General features: G+C 42.0%; 1 protein-coding gene across 1 annotated transcript in view; it reads right to left on the reverse strand.

The window, feature by feature from the left end:
* The window catches only part of LOC134069460 (protein NLRC5-like), a 108,130-nt gene that overhangs the window by 82,826 nt on the left and 1,749 nt on the right, over positions 1-23,555 (reverse strand). The window contains exons 2-9 of the mRNA XM_062525423.1: positions 20,850-20,939; positions 20,396-20,527; positions 19,899-20,012; positions 19,469-19,582; positions 17,278-17,353; positions 13,097-13,292; positions 11,188-12,964; positions 9,278-9,451 (exon numbers count right to left, since the gene is read on the reverse strand). Coding sequence (XP_062381407.1) covers positions 9,278-9,451; positions 11,188-12,964; positions 13,097-13,292; positions 17,278-17,353; positions 19,469-19,582; positions 19,899-20,012; positions 20,396-20,457 — 2,513 coding nt within the window. The 5' untranslated portion in view covers positions 20,458-20,527; positions 20,850-20,939. The remainder of the gene's footprint in view (positions 1-9,277; positions 9,452-11,187; positions 12,965-13,096; positions 13,293-17,277; positions 17,354-19,468; positions 19,583-19,898; positions 20,013-20,395; positions 20,528-20,849; positions 20,940-23,555) is intronic.

The raw sequence follows: 23,555 nt of genomic DNA on the forward strand, positions 1-23,555 counted from the left end.
CACTGAATCCTAAACAAGAGCATACCGGCTGAATTGGTTGCACAAAGACCAATCCAGGATGAGCAGACACGGATTCATCAAGCCAGGTGTAAGTTATCCGGTGTATGTGCGCGTTCTCGTTTCTCCCCCAATAACTCGCGGTTGGAATAAAAAAGACGCGAAAAATAGCGTCTTGCACACAAAGTAAACAACCGCTTTTGATATAGACTAACAACGAGGTAAAGTTTTACTTTTTTGGATGGGGGATCATGATTATTTCTGTTACATAGCGGGAGTAGGTGTGGCAGATCAACTGAATGCAAATTTACGTATGCACCCACGTGTGTGAGAGCTTCCTTGTCTCGGCACGCAACGTCATTAGGAAGCGCTTTGCCACCGCAAAGATGCACAAAGTAGGCCTATCTTAATTTGTCTTAAAAGCCGAATTAGTTCAAAACACCTTCGAAAAATGTCCCCTCCACTTCCAATCAACTACTACAGCAGCCTATTCATCAAACATCTGTCAAAAAAGAAGCAAACAACGAGTAGGCTATGTTATTAATTATAAGGCCACCATAATTTAAATGACATCCATATGGTATTAGGCAGACATTCTGCTGTGTTTTGCGAGTAAATGCATGTTGCAAATAATATATAAATGGAATCTACAGCTCTTTAAAAAAAATCACGTGGAGGTCTCATTTGAATGACAGCTAGCTGAACCAATCAGATAATGTAATTACCATTAGAATCAACTTATCTTGGCTGTGAGCCTGGTCAGGAGCAGGCTAGCTCCACAGAATAAATCGCCATGGTAACTTATACCATAACATATCCTGCTGCCCCCTATCCCGCTTTTGTGCAACTGGATCACGGATAAATTGAGCCAGGATAACCAAGATATCCCGGGTTAATCCCTTATCCTAGTTTTGTGCAATAGGCCCCTGTGCGGGGACAACAGAGACCTCCGGCAGGCGAGTCAATAACTTCATGCTCGAGTCTATGGATGGGAAACTACAACTCCCTCTCCCCACGCTAATCGAGTGTGACATGGTGCCGGATGATCGTTCTGAAATCCCGTCTCCTGATGTCGCAAAGCACCACCCTCACCTACAGCCAGTGGCGAACAAGATTCCAGCTGTGGACCCGGACACTCCCATCCTCATGCTCCTGTGAAGAGACATCCTCAGAGTTCATAAGGTGCGTCAACAAATCAACGGGCCACACAATGCTCCATATGCACAGCGGCTGGACCTAGGCTGGGTCATCGTGGGTGTCGTCTGTCTGGAAGCAGCCCACAAACCAGCTCAACAAGTCAACGTGTACAAGGCTAATGTGCTGCAAAACGGCCGAACATCCTTTCTCCATCCTTGTCCAAACAACATACAGGTGAAAGAGGGCCACAGCAGCATGTTACAGCGACACAACCCCCTGTCACCCACCCGTGAAGAACACACAGGCTGGGCAACGAACACAGACAGCCTCAGTCTCTCTGTTTTTGAGAGCTCCAGAGATGACAACAAGACAGCCCTGTCAGTGTACGACAAAACATTCCTGACCATCATGGACAGAGAGGTCTTTCAGGACGACGACCACAGCTGGGTAGCACCCCTGCCGTTCCGGTCGCCACGACGACTACTTCCAAGCAACAGGAATCAAGCAGTCAAACGCTTCAGCTCGCTCATAAAGATTCTGGAGAGAAAGCCAGAGATGAAAAGCCATTACATAGAGTTTATGCAAAAAATGATGGATAACGACCAAGCTGAGCAAGCACCACCGCTGGAGGCAGGTAAAGAACACTGGTACCTTCCCTCATTTGGTGTTTACCACCCGAAAAAGCCGGATCAAATAAGAGTAGTATTTGACTCAAGTGCTGAATGTGAAGGCTTATCCCTGAATGATGTACTCCTCAGCGGCCCAGACTTGAACAACACGCTGCTGGGAGTACTTCTGAGGTTCCGCAAAGAGCCAGTAGCTGTGACGGCAGACGTGCAGCAAATGTTTTACTGCTTTGTGGTCAAAAGTGATCATAGAGACTACCTCCGCTACCTCTGGTTTGACAAGAATGTGGTGGAGTATAGGATGAAGGTCCACGTGTTTGGAAACACCCCATCACCCGCCATCGCCATATACTGCATGAGACGTGCTGCCGAGAAAGGTGAAGCAGCATACGGCTCTGATGCAAGACAGTTTGTGGAGCGTCAGTTCTACGTGGATGATGGGCTGACATCTGTTGCCTCACCTGAGCTGGCAATAGACCTCCTCAAGAGAACCACACAGATGCTGGCAGAGTCCAACCTGAGGCTACATAAAGTAGCTTCAAACAGCGAACAGGTAATGGCAGCTCTATCTGAGGAAGACCGTGCCAAAGACCTCAAACAGCTGGAGCTTGGTGTAGATCCTCTCCCCCTCCAGCGAAGCCTGGGCCTCTCCTGGAATCTGGAAACGGACAGCTTCATGTTCCTGGTGTCCCGGGAGGAGAAGCCATACACACAAAGAGGTATCCTATCCACTGTGAACAGTCTATACGATCCTCTGGGGTTCGTTGCTCCTATAATTATGCAGGGAAAAGCATTAGTACGGGAGCTCTCAGCAGAGCAGGGGTGGGACACTCCTCTTGACCCTGGGAAAGAGACAGAGTGGAACACATGGAGAGACTCACTCGAAGCTCTGGAAAACCTGCATATAAAGAGGTGCTATACACCCGTCCCACTGTCTACAACACAGAGGAGAGAACTTTGCATTTTCTCTGATGCGTCGACAGTGGCGATAGGGGCTGTGGCGTACATGAGAGTACTCAACGCTGACGGTAAAGTACACATGGGATTCATCATGGGGAAGTCCAAGCTGGCTCCCCGGCCTGCACACACCATCCCCCGCCTCGAACTTTGTGCAGCTGTGCTCGCTGTTCAAATGTACGAGCTGATCCGAGACGAGATGAACATCCATGTTGACGATGTCAGGTTCTTCACAGACAGTAAAATTGTACTTGGGTACGTCCATAATGCATCGAGAAGGTTTTATGTGTATGTGTCCAACAGGGTGAACCGCATAAGACGATCCACTCACCCAGACCAGTGGTCCTATGTTCCCACGGACCAGAATCCCGCGGACCATGCGACAAGGTACATGCCTGCAGCACAGCTACAGCAAAGCAGTTGGCTCTCCGGCCCCAGTTTCCTGACTCGCAACACGGAGGAACCATGGGAGCCCCACGTCTTCAACCTGGTGGAGCCAGACGCAGACTCCGACATTCGACCTGAGGTCACCGCTCTGTCCACCAGGGTCTCGGACGCTCAGCTGGGCTCGGAGCGGTATAATTGGCGTAGCCCAGTCACTCCAATCAACTTTAGAAAGAATGCCAGAAGTCTCCAGATTCTGAAGTTCAGCATCTATTTTCGGACGCAGTGCGTACGGCACTGGACGCGCCTTGTGAAACCTTGGTGTTGCATTGTCGTCCAATTCAATTTTTGCCTTTATGTGTTTCAGTTTGCCAATGCCTTTTTCGAACACATTTGCATGATCTTTTAGGAGCTGTGAAATCCTTAGATCAGAGCTACATGTGGAACTCTTCAGGCCTGGTGATATGTTGAGAGCTTTTATTGTATGCCAATCAAGCTGGATTTTTCTTAACCACTCACGCCCAAAAAGAGCTGGTCCTCCACTTTTCAGTACATAGATCTCCAACTGGTGTGTTTTGTCACCATAAGTCACATCCACTTGCAGTTTGCCTTTAGGAGACACCTTTTCACCAGTGTATGTCTTTAACATCACTGAGGTCTTTTCTAATGGTAGCTTGGAAAACAGTCTTTTATAGTCCGCTTCAGATATTACAGACAGAGCAGAGCCTGTGTCCAGCTCCATTTTCAGCTTTACTCCAGACACTTCCGTTGTTATCCATATTATTTTCCTATCTGATTCAGTTATGCTATGCAATTCTAGACATGACAGGTCATCTCCATCAGTTTCAGTGCTGTCTGAGTTTTCACATTCTGTCACTTTGTGTACATGTTTTGCTTTATGCTTGAAACTTTTGTTTTTGTCAAATTTGTCTTTTTGGCTGTGCTTTTTATCAGTTTTGCACGCTCTTTCCATGTGTGACCTTCCACGGCGAAATCAGTCACAATGTCCGAATTTTCAAAATCAAAGTTATTACGTTTTCAGGAAGGGGCATAATCAACCTTCAAAACGATACCTATATCTAATGAATTGAACGTCATATTACTTAAATATAAACATTCAAAGGAGTTGAGTTCATCCTGTCATGCCAATAGAAAAACGGAGAAATCTGCCTCTGAAGTTAACCGTCGGCTCAACACTCACGAACGCTTTGTAAGGTCGCCGCTATTACAAGTTTTACGGTACTTGTATCAACAACATAGCACACGGATGGCTTGGTGGTTGTCAATGAGTGCGTTTACCGTAAATATTGGAATAGAGGGGCAAAAACGAGACGCCTCTAACTTCCTGCTTCCTCTAACTTTCTCACCTCAACAAACTCACGTTTTTAGACTACAAAAGGTCAGTTTTTCGGCGAAATGTATTCACGGCCGTACAGTGTAGACCTCCCACTGTTTCAAAACACTTACAAAAAAAAATCCACGATTTTAGCACAAGTGACATAAATGGCCATTTTTCTCAGAAACGCCTGTTGCGACTGGTTTTGCCGTGGAACGTCACATATGACCTTGTTTATTACATTTTCTGCAGGTCTTGTCTTTGAACCAACAGTCATTTGCATCATGGGAGGTTTTTCCACATCTGTAGCATTTTTGCTTTTTCACATTGTTGAATGACATCTTATGCATTTCAGTTTCTATACCTTTCTTTTGTAGTTCTGAAGCATCCTTAGCTGCAGTTTCCATTGAGATAGATATAGTCAGTGCTTTACCTAACGTCAAGTCCTTTTCTGACAGTAGCCTCTTCTGTGTGCTTGAGCAATGCATGCCACATACTAGCCTGTCCCTTAATGCATCAGAAAGTCCCTCCTTGAAGTCACAATATTGAGAAAGTTTCCGTAATTCAGCCATATAATCAGAAACACTTTCATCCTTTGCCTGATTTCTTTTATGGAATCTGAATCGTTCAGCTATCACTAGAGGTTTAGGGTTCAAATGGTTTCTCAAAATCTGATTAATTTCGTTGAATGTCTTGCTCGACGGTTTATCAGGGCTAACTAGGTTGCGTAGGAGATTGTACGTTTTAGCTCCCATTAGACTGAGGAGAACGGAGACTTTCTTCGCATCCTCCACGTCATTAGCATCACAGTACAGTTCCACTCTCTCTATGTAAGCATCCCAGTCTTCATTTGCGCTATCAAAATCGTCTACTTTTCCAACTAAAGTCATGGTCAGTCTTGAGATTAACCTTTTTAGCTTGTTTAGTTGCGTAGCTTACTGTGTACTATGCACGTTACTCACGCATCCACATTCGGCCTCTACATTTCCTCTACATCGTTTGTGCAGCTATCTTGCTTTCTCTCCTTCCCTCCGGTTGAATTGTCATTCCATACGGTCGGCCCCATTTGCACAGTAGGTTCGTGGAATACTCGTCGCCAATTTGTCGTGTCTTTACGACTACATAATAATAAATAAATTACTCTCACACAGAGCTGAAGTTCACTCGTGTTCACTCAGTTAACTTTCAATGTAGAACATGAATATCACTGCGCATGCCGAACCACCAATAGGGAAAACAATGCACATGGGGAGTGATTACACCATAAGAAATAGATCCAAATAGATCCTTTTTAAAACACTACAGCTGTTCTCTTTTCTCACAGCAGATGTCGCAAGGGTTTCCTGTCAGTCGGGCATGAGAATAATATTTTACCATAAAACATATAGTTTATATATGTGCAATATGTATTATATATGTGATTTATTTTAATAACTATTTTTCATTTACATGGCATAGTCTATGGAGGCGATTTACAGTGGTAAAATGCGAGTTTGTTTTGAAAACGTTGCGACGTTGTTCTATTAGGCAGGCCTACATGTGTAAAAAATATTTTCGTCGTAGCCTAGCCTATTTATGTACGTAGGGCGCGTATGCCTACGTACATTCATAGTTGTATATCTTATCTTCTATTTGTAGGCTATCTTTTAAAGCTCAGACTAATGTAAAAGCATTTTCTTACATATTTGCTGGACTGACTGAGTTACGTCAGGTCAAACACCTATCTTAACATGTATTAATGTCAAGTGGCGCTGCGTTAACACCCCTGACTGCATCGCCGGAGGCCCGGGTTCACAACTCGGCAGGAGCGAAATATAGAAGCTCATATTGACTGAATTCAATGACCGTTTTTCAACGTCGACGAACAATTATTTTTTGTTAATGGTTTTTAATAACAAACTATCTGAAATAAACGGATGAATCACAATACTGTTTACCATTAACAAAAAATAATTTCGCCAGCCAATCATTTTCTAATCCAAATTGAGCCGCCATCTGACAAACTTTGGCTAAGCCAGACTTTTTGCATCTAAAAATAATTATATCATAGAGACACACACGAAAAATAAACGATAGCCTATAAACGATTCCCACTGGTCAGGATACACCACATCAGTATTGTGTTCGTTGCTACGATAGGCTACACAGGACTCAGTTGCATGTTCTGTAGACATGAAGTGGCAACTAAAGCCATTATCAGCCATGAAAACTTTGGCGGCTGCAGCAGCATTTGGGTTTTGGCTGTTTTGGCATAGCCTATTGGAAACCGATCATTCCCCCTCCCCCATACACGTCTAACCAGTTCACGGAGGGGGGGGATCGTTTTGCTATGTGTGGACATGATCTTAGGCTACAGACATAACTACGGCATGGACAACTGCCTCCCCACCCCCACCCCTCTCTCTGCCCCCTGCATAGGCTGTAGGCTGGTTTGTTGTTTACATGCAACTCGTGGAAGAATGCGCAATCATGTTTCATTGCATATGCGCGTTTCAGAATGTTTGAATTCCCCCGCGTGCGTGTAGTTGTGTGAATAGAAAATAATAGAATAGAATATACTTTATTGATGCCTTGCTCAAAAGGACTTCTGCCATACACAGGTCGGGGAACGAACCAGCAACTCTAGGGCGTAGGGGCTAAAGCTCTAACCAGTGGGCTACAGCTCTGCCTCCTCAAGGTTTTAAAATGTGTGTCTCAATTCCGAATCACAAATTCACATAGAAGTAGCGTACATTGTAGAAACAACAGGCCTATAGCTTTTTTTCAGCAGACATCGAAACATAGCCTACACATTCCCAAACGGATAATAGGCTATCTTTCACTCATCATTTTTAATTCTCGCGCCTATGCCTGCTCAGCATCGCTGCTCTCTCTATCCCCCCCCCCCCCCCTCCGAGGTAGCTAGAACCTACAAGATCCCTACAAGATTTTTACACAGCCTACGTGTGTAAAAAATATTTTCAGCTGAAATTCGAAGTTTTGGCCAAAACATTCACGGCAAGCGAAACTTCAGTGGGGGCAGGGAGGTAGACTTTGTTGTTAGACTCCGCTAAAAGGAGTGTCTAAAGGTCTAAAGCTGCCAGTTACAACTGTCGTTCAAAAACAATTTACGATTAGATAGTTGTTTTTATTAAACCGCATGTGTAAAGCTTGATATTATTGGGAGGAATTATTAACCTTATTCCAAAGCAATCTTTCCCTCGGAAAACATTGCAGAAGCCCGCTAGCCTACTTCTCTCCCACGACTCCAAAACAAAACTGTTATCTGTCACAGCAATAGGCAAGTCAATTTTGAATCACAATGGTCAACGTTTCAGCACTTTTTTGGATCCTTCTGACAGTAGCCTACATTTATGACTAGGTGCAACGACTTGATTATTTTCAGCCGATAACTGAATGTTATAGCCTATTCGTAGATTAACTGCACTCAATCTACCGTGGGTGAAATTGATTTAATCATCTTTATAACAATCTCCAAAATATTAAAAACTAATATTCATATTTATTAAAAACGAAATAGGCTATTTATAAAAAAAATACTACGAAAAAGTTGAAAGTCAAGTTTGCTTAAGGTTTGTTCAAGAACTCTTCCAGAGTTTTTACCTCAAACAACACAAGTAAATGAACAGATAGCCTACCTCAAACGTGCTGTATGTCATAATGAAACAACCACAGACTATCAACACGGTTTGACACGAATGAGACATGGCTTAGTGCAAACTGAATCTATGACCAAGCGATTTGATTCGTGCACGAAGCACCATCTAGCTATCATTATGTGTAAGTGACAGCGTCCCAGTCTAAGGACTCAGCGGTCATTTGACCGCCTCACCGCGCTTTAAGTAGTTCACACCAGCACGGCGCTTCTAGTAGGTCGTCAAAGCGGTCAAATGACCGGGGCGCGGCGCTTCTAGGTATAAGTGGGTCAGAACGGCCCGGCGCTTCTAGTGTTAACATGCACACCAGTTGAACTGGAACACCGGCCTGTGCACGTGTGTGTGTGTGCGTCTCCCTCTCCCTCCTATCGTGAGTGTATTGCGTTAGGTAGCCAATTAATAAAACCCAAATTGTTGCATTTACCCTTTTGCTGCAGCAGTAACAGTCGTGGACTGACGTTATTGTATTTAATCGTAAATCCTCTTGTCATAGGTCGTGAGAGGAATGTCTTAGAAACAAATAGGTGTAAGGCAGGCATAACACTTAATGAAACCTGAATTCTTGCTTTTTAAAAATTGCTGCAAACAACCAGCCGTGGGCTAACGTTGACGCAACAGCTTTTTCAACGTTGAAATGTTTCTTGTCATGGGGGGGAATCCTTGTCTTACGAACAAATGCAAGTGTGAGGTACAGTAGGGTTACACTGAAACCCCAATTGTAGCGCTATTGAAAAACGCTGCTAGTTGCAAACAACTAGCTCGTACAGTATCTTCGGGTTGCTTTGCATTTAGGTGATACTTCAGACTTGATGAACTTCTATGGTAGCCTATGGAAATTCCTTACTGCAGAAATTTCAGAGAACTGTCAACAGTTCCATCTGTGTTTTTTTTTAACATGGACTAAATGTTCCATTCGCTGGACCAAGCAGCGCTTTCTCGTCTGCCTCACTGTTATCAGAAGTGCACTGGGTCAAAGGTCACTACCAAATGTGATTAATCAGTGTTACCTTTTTAACATTTTTATTTTTACAGCCCTGACATAAACACAAACAATGTAATTCCCTGCAGGAATGCTGACTGAGCCTTTAAATATAGCATTTCTGAGATACGAATAAGCATTATTTATGACAAAAGAACACACATACCTGATTATTACTGAACTGATTACTACTGACGTGTCTTACCTGAGTGTCTCCAGTGCACAGTTTGGGTTCTCCAGTCCATTGCAGAGTTCTTGGACCCCTGTATCTCCAATACTGTTGTCCCTTAGATCCACATATTTTAGCTTTGAAGATGATTTGCTGAGAATACCTGCCAGTGTTGTACAGCTCCTTTCAGTGAGCCTACAGCTATTCAACCTTAAGGGGAAAACCAGTTATCAGTCATAGTAATCTATGAAAACCTTAATGTCGGCTGTATGTTATAGTTGTGCTTCTACAGTACATGAAATGTAGCCTAGAAATCTAGACGCACCCTAGCGGCCAAAAATATTTTTGCCTGGCGGGATGGTCTAGGGTCGCACCATTGAGGACAAGCCTGCGCCAGGGTCGAGTTCAGCCGAGCCAATCAGAACGCTCTATCTGTGTACGGAGTCCTTGAGCCCGCCTTAGCTCACCTTCGGCTTCCGATAAGACGCCAGGGGGCTGGACCATGCGTCCTCGTTCGACAAGTTGGGTTTGAGACCGTATCGCACAACCAGGGCTGCCAAGTAATTTCTCACGCAAAATATTTCCCCATTCAGTGCACTGTATATTTTTTTCCATGATGATAAACTTTGGTCATTGCCTTGCCGTAGTTCGAGCTCTGATTGACTGACAGCAATAACCAATCCATCAGTCATTTGTGCCTAAATCTCACCAACCATAGAAGGCATCACGCAATATAAACAAATCAGAAACAACGTAAGGCGGGTCTTGGCGCCTCTAACTTGTCTTTCAAACACAACAGCGCCGACTCCGACAATTAGATTTTAAACGTTCTACCTGCTAGTTTTTGTTCACTGTTGATTTGCTGTTTCTCCTTGATTTTCCAAGTTAATGTTAAGGCTGCTAAGTCTATCATTGTCCTATACCTGTTGCAGAGCTGTGTAACATTTATTTGCCTCTTTCTTGATAAGTTCACACTTTGAGTGTGACAGTCCAAAAAAATGTCGCCAAAAACAAAAGATGGATGAGGCTAACGAAGCGCGCTCGTTTGAATCGGCTTTGGAAGAGTTAGACTTGGGCTTTTCTCTGAAGTTTGAGCAGAAAGAAGCACTTAAAGGGATAGTTCGGATTTTAAGACACGAAGTTGTATGGGTTCCCTGTCAGCAACGTAGTGCATCAGCACTGACTTACCCCCGACAGCGTCCTGTGAGCCGAGATCCAGCCGGTTTTAGATCGTTTTTGATGCTGAAGAAAGTAGTCCGGCAAGTTTCTGGGGTCACGAAAGTAAAGTGTTTTTCTTCTCAAAACCATATGCGTTCAACCGAGTGATATATTTGCACCACAAAAACGTTGTCCAGGAAAAATTCAAACCTCGTTATCACTTACTTATTTTTCGCGATTCCTATCACTGCGCGCTACTGACAGCTGGACAACGTTTTTGTGGTGCAAATATATCACTCTGTTGAACGCATATGGTTTTGAGAAGAAAAACACTTTACTTTCGTGACCCCAGAAACTTGCTGAAGAAAATAGTCCGGCATCAAAAACGATCAAAAACCGGCTGGATCTCGGCTCACAGGACGCTGTCGGGGGTAAGTCAGTGCTGATGCACTACGTTGCTGACAGGGAACCCATACAACTTCGTGTCTTAAAATCCGAACTATCCCTTTAAGTCATTCGTTTTAAAGAAGGATGTATTTGCCGTTTTGCCGACCGGCTACGATTGGTCACAAATGCTGGCCTATTACGTGCAGAGGCAGTTTGAAAGACAACTGTTCATCCCACCCACAGGCTTCAACTCTGTGAATGGTCCGACCCCAGACTATACATTTCTGTGTAGTTTGGCTTGCCAGGCTACATGAAATGTAAAGATAGGACAAAATTATTATTTTCATAATATAGCCAATATCCCTTCCCTTCCTGAGAAATCACATTGCCATCATACTTACAGAGCGGTTTGGGATTCCTCCACTACTGGCCGCAGCCTTAGCAGAGCTTCATCAGATCTGATGTATTTCCTCAAATCAAACACATCCAGCTTCTGTTGGGATGTCATCAACACAAACACCAGAGCTGACCACTGGGCAGGTGAGAGGGTTGCTTCAGAAAGTGTCCCTGCACTCAGGAAGCTCTGAACCTCCTCCACTAAGGAATGATCATTGATTTCATTCAGACAGTGGAAGAGGTTGATCACCCTTTCTGATGCAGGCATCTCCCTGATCTTTTCCTTAATGTAACTGATGGTTTCCTTATTATCTTCCATCTGATTTTGTCTTTTTGGTAGTAGGCCACGCAATAGAATCTGGTTAGACTCCAGAGAGAGGCCAAGAAGGAAACGCAGAAATAGGTCAAAGCATCCATCCTCATACTGCAAGGCTTTGTCCAAAGCATTCTTGTGTAAAAGGACCATGGATTCCTCCACTGAAGGACACCGAGCTTGATGTTGGGAGACTATGTCTTTCCTTTCAGTTGCCACCATCAAGAATGCATACAAAGCTGCAAGATACTCTTGGATACTTAAATGCACAAAGCAGAACACCTTTGCCTGATGAATCACTGATTCTTCTCGAAAGATCTGGGTGCAGATGCCAGAGCATACTGCTGCCTCTCTGATGTCAATGCCACTCTCTTTGAGGTCTTCTTCATAAAAGATCAGATTGCCTTTCTCTAACTGCTCATAAGCCAGCTTTCCAAGATCAAGGATGATGCCCTGGTTCCACTGTGGATCAACATCATGCATATTTTCAAACTTCAGACTCCTCTGCATGGTTTGAAAAATGAGAAAATAGGTGTACATCTCTGTCAATGTCTTTGGAATTGGATTATCTTTAGAAGAGCCCAGAATCTCCACAAAAACAGTTGCAGCAATCCAGCAAAAGACTGGTATATGACACATGATGTGGAGGGTCCTTGAAGATTTAATGTGAGAAATTATGCTGTCAGCAAGATCCTCATCACTGATCCTCTTCCTGAAGTACTTCTCCTTCTGTAGGTCACTGAACCCTTGAGCTTCTGTGACACGGTCAACACACCCAGGAGGGATTCGATGGAATGCTGCTGGTCGAGAGGTGATCCAAAGCAGAGCAGAAGGGAACAGATTACCCTTGATGAGATTTGTCAGGACAACATCCAATGAAGTGACCTGTGTTGCATCAGTCAAATATTCATTTTCCTGAAAGTTTAGCTGGAGTCGACATTCATCCAGACCATCAAAAACAAAGAGCATCTTATACTTTCTTTGGCTGTCAAACGTGAGCTCTTTAATATCTGAAAAGAATTTGTGGAGAAGACCTATCAATGAGCATTGTTCTCTTATGAGGTTCAGCTCCCGAAAAGGCAGTGGAAAAAGGAAGTGGATGTCCTGGTTTTCATCTCCCTCAGCCCAGTCCAGGATGTACTTCTGAACAGAGATAGATTTTCCAATGCCAGCTACACCCGTTGTGATAACTCTTCTGATTGGTTTGCCTTGGCCAGGTAAGGGTGTGAAAATGTCATTGCATTTGATTGATGTCTTTTGTCCAGTTGGTCTCTTGGATCTGCACTCAATCTGCCTGACTTCATGCTCCTCATTTACTTGTCCACTTTCTCCCTCTGTGACGTAGATCTCTGTGTAGATTTGTTCTAGCAAAGCAGAGAATCCTTGCTTGGGAATTCCTTCAAATACACTCTGGTATTTCCTTTTGTGATTTCTTTTCAGCTCAGCCTGACAAACTACATCCAGTTCATCTATTTCAGAAAAACACGAAAAAACAAACATAAAATACAGTGTTGCCAAACGTATGATAAACGTATGTTATTTGACAAATATGTTAAGTTTATTCCTAATTCAGCTATCTAACATAAGAGAAGAATTCTTACGAGCTTGTAGCATGTCAGCAAGATCTTTCCTCTCCATCTTCCAAAGGAAGTGCAGCGCCATCTTAAGAGCTCCTTCTCTGGCATCACTCTCATCCTCCTCTTTCCTCTCAAAGTTTTCTTTGTAATCTGGACTCAGAATGCATTTAAATCTCTTCAACTCATTCTTCACAAAGGTGATGATCTTCTCCTCAAGCACCTGGAGCACATACAGTATGTCTTTGTTTAAAAGGGACACAACAATAAAGTGGCATTTCACATACATTTTTTATCATGCTGTTTAAAGCCCAGAACACACCAACCAATGATAATGTTGGGCTAGATGTGAGCATCATAGCTTATGCTTTGAAGTTTGTTCGAAGTGTATCCTGGGCTTACAACTAGATGTACCGTAAGGCGGTACACAATATCATCGCCGCTCAGTCCTGCACATTATATACAGTCACAATTATATACAATCACGCTTCTATCGTCTACTCCATCCCCTACAGCAACTTTTATGTATGTAAATGAATGTGTGCATGTGTACACTTGCTTTTGAGTATAATTCAATTACAGGTACTTTTTACATTTTTAAAAATTACTATTTGAATTACATCTCAATATTGTCAGCAAAACCTTGCAAAAAATATTGTACTGTATGTAAAAAGAACTGTTTCCCTCCACAGTCATAGTTTCATACGGGACATTCTGATGCTCTATCACGTCTACAGCGCCATCAGCGTACATGTCTGCCTGCACAGCGATCTGAATTTCAGTTTGCCAGCAATGTAAACGTGTGTGTCTGTAGCAATGTCTCATAGAAATTAATTTCATAGCTGGAAATTTAGAAAAGAATTCTTATATGTCACGGAAAAGGGCATTGAACTCATAAAAAATGTGTGTAGAAGTCTACTGGGGCTACATGCCCACCAAGTTTCATGTGCCCCGGTGTTACGGTGTCACAGGAATCGTTGACGAAAAATTCAGGAGGTAGATGAAGGAAAAAGGAGAAGAAAGAAAAGAAAAAAAACACTTTGACAATCACTATATGTGATTATAATAAGTATTGTGATGCACGTCTTGATTAGGCCTTATTTTTGAAAGTGTCACTATAACTGACATAGGAGGTGTTGCACCTGCCAAGTGCCAATGGCATACAGATTTCAGTGTTGGCGGGAAAATGATTATTTTCTAAATTCTAAATGATTTTGTTAATCTGTTAGGCCACAACTTTCATTTCATCCCCTGGATATACACTAAGGCAGTGATTCTTAACCATAGGGCCGCGGCCCAAATCATCATCATCAATCAGTTTTTTTTTTCAGCAACGACGTTGTGGTTGACATTGGGTCTACTGCTTTACACTCTTCTTAGAGAACGTTTACATTTACAATGTTAATATCAAAACAGCATGTTAGAGATGATCTCTTTGAAATCTCTATTGCAGCAAATCTAATTATGTTACTCATAACGCTACTCATAACGTAGGCTAATTGGAAACACGTTTGAGCTCACATGAAAGGGAGAGAGCGCCAGCTGGCTCGTCATTGTTGATAACTGATATCTCCTTTTTATAAGAAAAATGTGAAGACAACAGTAGTTCCACTCCTGAGCAATCAACTGTGAGAGGGCACTGCCATAGGCACAGCCATGGAGGTATTATAAGAACTGGAGAACGTGAACAAGTCCCGCCCCCATTCATTTCAATGGGAATGCTAGGCTAGTGAAAATTGCCAAATTTAACGATTTTTTCAGGCTTCAACATGGCGTTTCAAGGGGCTTGTTTCCGGTGCCGTTTTACTTAGCCAATTAAGTGCCAGGTTACTGATTGACGTAAGGTACAGATGGAGAGCTCATGCCCACACTAAGCTCGTGCATGAGCTGAGAGTGGAACAGCCACCAATCAGCATGAGGAAAACGGCACAGGACATGATGTATTTCTGGAAAATGGCGACGAGGAAGTGCCTTGCTAATCGGCGAAGCCAGAGCCCATTTATGGAGAGCCGGTCCACTCGCTATTAACTCCATTGTACCTGCATTGTACCTGCAGTTCCTGTTGCAGTTCCACAAGGGGCGATCACGAGCAAGTGATCAAACAATGGGGGTCTATGGGGCTAGACAGCTAAATTGGTCTGTTTCACCTGATTGTCATTAAAAAATCGAAGATTGGATTTTAGTTTCTGCAAGCTCAATATGGGTTATAGGTCGAAAGTTGAATGAACAATTACTTATGGCCCTTTGGTTTCTCACAGGCTTGGTCGTTGTTGCCATATAGGGTTGCCAACTCTGAGAAAATAAAATACGGAACAAAAATACCGGGGGGGGGAGGGGGGGGGGGTTGAGAAGTTGAGAAGAAACACTAATAGCCTCAAACTTGAGGCCCGGTTATGGCAGACTTTGGGGTCATAGGGCCCACCTACACATCCTCCACCCCACATCAAATCATCATTATGATTATCATTGTCACAATTATTATTATTGATATACTATATTGTATGCACTTTCACTTAGCAGTCAATACTGTGCTAAAAGTGCTTAAAGTGCTAGTTTGTGATATGCACATCAGAGGCCTGCTTTACTAATGTAAGATATATTTACAATAGTTAATTGCTTTTGCATGATTGCATGAGAAATACTCCTGAAAACAACAGCAATTATATGGGTGCTATTGTTTTGGGATGTTTCCCTTATGCAATCATAGCCTACACTGGTAGGCAAATGGAGAAAAAAACGTATAGCCTATGCCTTATAATGAAATTTCATTTGAATGCCTGAATGTAAAGATCCAGGAAACATAATACCAACTTTTGTTTATGGTAAACGGCCCAGCATAAATAAATTATAATAGGCGTAAATAACTTATCTGGAGATCTTTAAATGAAACACTAATCTTTTGACCATGTTATATTCAAATTTGCCTAAACAATACTCAATACTAAACAATGTAGCCTATTGTAGCCTACAGTCTCTGTTCTGTTTCTATGGAAGTGGCAAGAATCCACGTTGTTAAATGTCGGTAATTAATGAAACAGCCTTCCAACAGGTTGAAACGGAGCTTTGCCAACAACGTTATTGTGTAGTTTCAGTTTCTGTCGCGCAAACGTGCAAACGTATGCAATGAACGCTCATACCACCACTTAATTGTATGACTATGTTTAATCGCATCGAATTAGCAAGCATTTCCTCCTGATTGCAGAACACGTTTGTTTTCTTTTCTGTCGGGCCGCGGTTGCATGATCAATTGCGCAGCTAATTATCAGGTGAAGCACCGGACCTCACTCCATGCCTCGCAGACCAGCAAGCTCCACGTTGCGTCAGGGAGTTTTTTAGGCTTTTTTTGTGTGTATGTTTTTAATTGTAGTATGTGTGCATTGAGCAGTTTCTCAAAAATACGGAACAAACAGCGTTCTGTATTAGTTCAATACGGAACAAGACTTTTAGGTGTCAAATACGGGACGATTCCGTGTTATACGGAACGGTTGGCAACCCTATTGCCATAACACACTACCACCCTGCTAATGAATGACGTCATTGACACGTTTGAAAGGCTTTTTAGAGCAATTAAGGGACTTAAAAAATCTAATACTCAGCCATGTGTGTTTTCCTTGACCCCCCTTTCACATGCAATATTCCGATTTCTACACAAAAAAATGATATCCAGAGAAAAGTGGATTTTAGGAGAAACTCCATTCACCTCCATTCATTCTTCACTTGCTCGTGACCGCCCTCCAGTTGCAGTACCATGCGGAAGTATTCAGCGAGTGGTCGTTCTCCCCTTATTAGACATTCTCTGGCGAAGCTAATCAGTCAAATCCTGACCCCCTGGGCACAGCAGCCACTGAGTGGAGCCGGCAAGAGTCTTAAAGTGACAGTGCACCATTTGAATGCACCATGAGGGGGGGGGGGGGGGGGGGGTTAATATTTAATGGGCCACTTTGTACTAAAAATTGGGCCTCGAGGTCAAAAAGGTTAAGAATCCCTGCACGTGTCTCTGATGTGTCAACAAAGCAAGCCATACCATTTCTTTATGTTTACTTAAAATATGCTATGCTCTTTAAAAGTGTTTACTAGCTATTTCATCCCTAAAACATTCAGTAAACACACAACACTCATACTGTACCAATAAATACCAGCATGATTATTGGATATACAGTAACTAAATAAACAGATGCACACATACTGTACTGTTAGCTTTCACAAACCTGGAAAATGTGTTTTAAATCGTGTTGCTCTAAATTCTGACCACTGGCTTCTAGTTCACATCTTCTGCGTTGCTCTCTGAAAGGAATCACAACAGTTTACAGAAGACATGTTTTCACTTCTAAAAACATTTTCAGCATACGCAGTCATGACAGAATTTGTTGGTACCCTAACAAATTATTGAGAAAATGTTTCATTTCTTCCTCGAAAGTAATGGAATCTAAGACATTCTTGTGTATAGCTGCATGATTTTGGTAAGTCATGGGGCAAAAACAGATGATACTGTACATATTTGGATTATGTTGATTGTCTATAAGTTTACACATTATTGCACATATTCTTAACTAGTTTAAGGTGCATGGACTGTAACTGGTGTTTTTTTAGCAAGTCACATTAGCTATATGCTCACAGATGAAACTGAACGTGTCTTAGAAAAGGACACCATAAATATTTTGCTATTTGGGAGAGGCTTTAGTTATGTTTTTGTTCTCATTTGCTCTGTGCAATGCTCAATGAAATCTCTTAAAGGCAGCCTGGAGAGAAGCACACTGGCCAGTATCAGAAGGCTTGCATTCTCCTACACTTTGTTCCTGTAGTACCTACAGGAACAAAGGAACAAAGAGTGAACTATTCTGAAGTGGTCTTCTTCTTTCTGTCCAGACTTAAAGTGTAACTCCGGCAAACATTGACCTCAGGCTCTTGAAAACACATCAACTAAGCCATGTAGCCTAGACAGTGTTTTTAGCTGCTTAAGCACTACAGAGCTTGCATCGGTATACATTATAGTTCCCCAGTGGATTAGGAATATTGTTCAAAACAGCACCAAACCTCATTAGTAGCTTGCTCAGGGTCTTTACACATAAAACAAAGTGCCAACAATGTACATAGCGAACCCAGAGTTTATGACAGAAGACTGTTAAGAACACTTACCAACTCTCCCTTTACCAGCTCCTCTCGAATACACTGTATGATGTGAGATCTCGACTTTCATTCATAAATCCATTCGGTTAGTCATTTAACATAATGTGTAGAGACCCTGAGCAATCTACTGATGTGGTTTGGAGCTGTTTTGGGAAAAAAATGCTATTTGTGAAGCATTTTGTTCACTGCCCTTAGCTAATCCACTGTTTGTGATTTGGGACTATAATGTATGCGGGTGCAAGATCTGTAGTGCTTTATCAACGAAAAATACTGTCTCCATGGCTTAAGCCCTCCTTACACTGACAGACTTTGCTAAGATTTGGAAAATATTTTTGAAAGACTAGTCTCAGACCCTCTCTGAGTCACTACTCCATCTACACAACTATCACGCAGGGTCACTATTTACAAGACTGCTACTAGATAATTATTTCCATCGTGCACTACATATCACAACAGGAACTAGGGATGCATGATCGACAGTGCTGGTTGTTGATAGAATTTAATGTGACACTTTGAATGTGAAATCCAGGCATATTGCTGTCATTAGTGTCAAAATTCAACATCTTCAACGTTAATGAAATGTTGACATCATGTCATAGCCTACTACATTTTTACTTCTGCTGATCTCCTTGTCTGAAAGTTTTGTTCAGAAAAGAAGTTTGGTAGACAAGTGTTTGGTAGACTGCTCCTATAGCCAACAATCCATATTCAACCCTTTGGGAATTGCATTGTTGAATATGATACTTGGGTGATGAAAATCTACTCTTTTTTTGGTTGGTCTTGATGCGGTCTATGTGGTTTAACACCAGACCAATTCTTACTTGCAGAATATTATTGGATTTGAAAGAAAATAAATGAGTTGGTGTGTGGCCAAGGTTTTGACTGATATTACTGTATATTTTGAAAATGAAAGGAAAAATGTGATGATTAATACTGAATAGAGAGGAGGGGCAATTGTGAAGCCAAAAGCAAAAAAAAAAAAAAGTCTGCCTTGGGCACACGTAAACGAAAAGCTGTGAAAGTAGGGATTAGTGGAAAATGTCCATCGCCAGAAAATTATGAAAAAAAGGCAACACTGCCAGGCAACCTTGACCATCTTCCGTGATGGGAAACACACCATCTCAAATAGGTTTCACTGAAGTACCCTAGTAGTGCCTTGATATTGGATAGATTTGGCATAAAAATTAACATATACAGTACATTCAAGCATGTCAATGTCTTTGCTCTAAACATGAAACACATGTTTCTGGTGAAAGTGACAGCTGTAAATACCTTTGGTCAGAGGACGGCGCTCCCTCTCTGAAGTCGGGCGCGTCACCTTTAGAATGATCACTCTTCATGGACACACAGCTCGGTGTAGGGGATGCTGATCTTTTCTCCATCCCACTAGGGATCCAATTTGAGAGAGTGAACGTTCAAAAACATTTCAAATCAGTGAACTAAAAGAGCCAACAAGTACTCAAAATGTATGGGTACTCCATTAAAACTGTTGGAAATCCATTCCAGCTGACGACAAAAGTTGGTTGAGAGACTGAGCAATATACTGTATGTACCTTGAAGAATTTAAAATATTAAAAAATGTGGCTTCATCTACACTTATTTGCTTACAACATAAATGCAACAACACACATGTGGACAATTTCATAATCTTAATCACCTTCTCCTAACTATAAATATATAGAAATTATACAGCTGTAAATACCTTTGGTCAGAGGACGGCGCTCCCTCTCTGAAGTCGGGCGCGTCACCTTTAGAATGATCACTCTTCATGGACACACTGCTCTGTGTAGGGGATGCTGATCTTTTCTCCATCACACTAAGGAACAGAAAGAATAACTTGAGAACCGGAATATATTGTATGGGTTAACAACTGCCAAAGGAAATGTCACATTAAATTTGATAATCAAAATATTGTGTAGAAAACATCAGGCCTCCCGATCACAAGAAAGTCCTCTAATGTGTTCTGCACAGTGATTCAATGTTTTTGTGCCATGTAATCTGAACTCTGCTTTACACAAAAACTGCTAGTGTTATTAATATTATGTCAAGATAAGAAATCTGCAGTAGTTAGTATTGTTTCCAGAATAAAGAGACTTCTCTAGTGTAGAATAGCTCTTTTAGTATATAGTCAGTGGCATTATCATTCCCAGTGGCATCAAAATATATAATCTACATGCACAGCTCTTAAGGAGCACTCACCTTCCAGAGTCAGAGCGCTCCTTAGAGCGACCCAGTTCTGATACAGTGGCTTCCCCTGACATTGTCTCAGAGGCAGGAGAGGCTGTAGTCACACACAGGTGTCTTGAAGTCAGCACTGACCAACATCTTTATCTGGAGGTCAGAGAAAGACAGTTATTCGTTCACTGCCAAAAAACAGTTCTACAAGGCACAAGGAAGTGTAGGTGGAATCAGTGGGATCAAGTCCATGAACAATAGCACAGTTTGTATCATCACCACAGTGTATAGCCTGATCTTGTTTGGGCTTCTTTTCTTATATCCTTAGCAGAGATTGAAGGAATATATCTCTCTGGTGCACACCAAAAAGTCTTTAAGCATGTTACCGCATAATCTGGCTATTTAGAACATCATCATTCAAAAAGTTTAAATTAAACAAATACATATACAAGACATAAAAGATAAGTAGTTACTGTACCGAGTGCCTGATTGTCTTGTCTCCAAATGAAGGGGCACACTTGTTATCATGAAGCAGCTTCAATCAAAGATTAGTTCTCCAGGCACTCTCCTTCAATTCAAGGAATTAAAATTTAGAAACCCTTCATTAAAATCATGGAGTACAGAGGTCAAACCGGTTTCAGCCATTGAGGCCTTCATCAGGGAGTGGTCAAAGGGTGAGTAGCCCAGGTAAATGAAGTTTTAAGGTCACACATGGCCAGGTGGCAAAGGCTTGACCTGCTTAGATCTTTACATGTAATCATGTACATCATCTGCTAACTGGCATACACATAGGGCTAGCGATAAAACACTTCCAGGTGGTAGAACGCTATTGTTTACCAACTTTGTACACTCGTCTAGGTGAAGAGTTTTGAAACACCTTGGCTATTTCATGGCTTTTTATAGTTACATTGTAGAGCCACACTGAAAGTTAACAGAAATGAGATAAGAGTAATGTAGTAAACAAAAGAAGTAAGCAAAGCTCTTGAAAGCAGCCACCTTTTGTTAAGATGGCAATTCCTGCAACCAGTCACCGCAGTCATGATATCCGGTGTGCCAGTTTAGATGGTGAGCATGTCAGATTGTGATATTAGCACAAAATCAGTGAATTTAAGGCCCTCCCTACTGTTAACAGCACTCTGTTCCTCCCCCCCTCGAGTGCTGAAGATTCACATTTTCACGAAGCCCAGTGAGACTGATGAATAAAGATCTTGCCAAAAACATGCAGACATCACTGGTTCATGAAGTCTATGCATGTCTGCTCAAGCATTATACTGTATACACACAATGCTCTACAAACAGGAACATTGTCCAAGTAAAACAGCAGAGGTTTTGCTGGGTTTCGAACACGAGTCTCGCATAGGCAAAATGTTCTTTGCATCAAAAGTCATTACCACTTCACTACAGAAAGCATACCAGGCTACACTATACTGATATCATGATGTCCATGTAAACTGGTGATATCCTCCTGAGACCCGGAAAAAAAAAGTTTTAATTTTGAGATTTTTTTTAGATGATGTATGTTGGTCTAAAGAAACATGTTGCAGCAAAAACAATTCCAAAAATGTTCTTAATTGCTGTGTTATTAGATGTCCTCTGCAGTGGACATCAGGACTATCCGAATGTCCTAACCCTATGGGAATTATGAATGTGTAGTAATAGTATTGCATTAAAGTCAATGGAGTGTTAGGGTATGTGAGATATTACAGGCAAATAGGTGGCCAAGAAAGGCTTTGCTCCCCCACAAGTGTTTTTAACATAGCTTTCAGAGATGGCTACTACAGTATAATGAAGTGTTGCCATAATGTCTGAATAAGCATTCAGACGGCCATAATAATGAGCCTGGTTCATCAGTGTTGCAGCCAGTCTGCGTACATGGCACACTGTAGAGCTAGGTTTTAGAGTAGGAGGGGTTACTACACTCTCCCTTTAGTAAACATGTGTTGAAGACGTGCAATGGCTTGCTGTGAGGGCATCAGAGAGTATACACCATAAGCAATACATGTACATTATGTCAGTGGTTCTCAAACTGTGGTACGGTACTCTGTTGTGGTACTCAGGGAGTCTCCAAGATGTTTTATTTAATAAATAATCACTTCAAATGATATAAAAACATATCTAATGAAAAATTGCTTTAAAAAAAATATCCATTCGTTTTTATCTTTCTTGAAAAGAACTAAACAAAACAATGCAAGACAGTATGTACAATGTAAAATATATGACTGGCCTACGCTACTGTATTTTAATGCTGGTCATAATGGTGGTACTTGGAGAGTCCATTGTTCTCTGTGGTGGTACTCATTGTGAAAATTTGAGAACCACTGCATTATGTGATCAAACTAACGCCGCTGACTTATGGCAGCAACCATTTCACTTTGATAATAAACAACATTTAGCCTAAATGCCAGCCTAAATGTAGTTTATTATCAAAGTGAAATGGTTGCTGGCATAAGTCAGCAGTGTTAGTTTGATCACATAATGGATAGGTAGGCTACAACATACTGTATATACAGCAGGAATAACATAATTTGGTTGAAGTAGTGAGGAGGAATCTTATGCAAAGTGTCAGCCCCTAAGACTGTGATCATTGCTCAAAATGATGGTCGTTTAACGTCGACTGCCAGAGTAATTACATTTCAAAACGTACCTTGATCATACACCACAATTTATAAGGAAGTGCAAGATTATTCGACGGTCGCTTCTTTTCTAATATATATAAGGGGCTACATTACATATTTAAGGCCACTAGATGGCGGCATGGCACTGCACTTCAGGCTTTTTTGTATGTAAAAACAACCAGTGAAATGGCGACATCTGGTGGCCATACAGGGTTAAAGGGATATTCCGCCATTTTTGGAAATACGCTCATTTTCCACCTCCCCTCGAGCAAAACAATCGATATTTACCTTGTTCCCGTTCATCCAGCCATTCTGTGAGTCTGGCGATACAACTTTTAGCTTCAGTCTAGCATAGATCATTGAATCGGATTAGACCATTAGCTTCTCGCCTGCTAGCTTCATGTTTAAAAGGGACTAAGATTTCTGGTAATTTTCCCATTTAAAAATTGTCTCCTCTCAAGTTAGAAAGTAACTTGATGTAATAATCAAGGCAACTTGCAAACGTACCATAGGTGCAGTGATATCGCACGCAGCATCTGAAAATAGTCCCCATAGACAACAAGCAGTAG

Source organism: Sardina pilchardus, chromosome 21 (genome assembly GCF_963854185.1).
Source record: "Sardina pilchardus chromosome 21, fSarPil1.1, whole genome shotgun sequence".
Classification (NCBI taxonomy): domain Eukaryota; kingdom Metazoa; phylum Chordata; class Actinopteri; order Clupeiformes; family Clupeidae; genus Sardina; species Sardina pilchardus.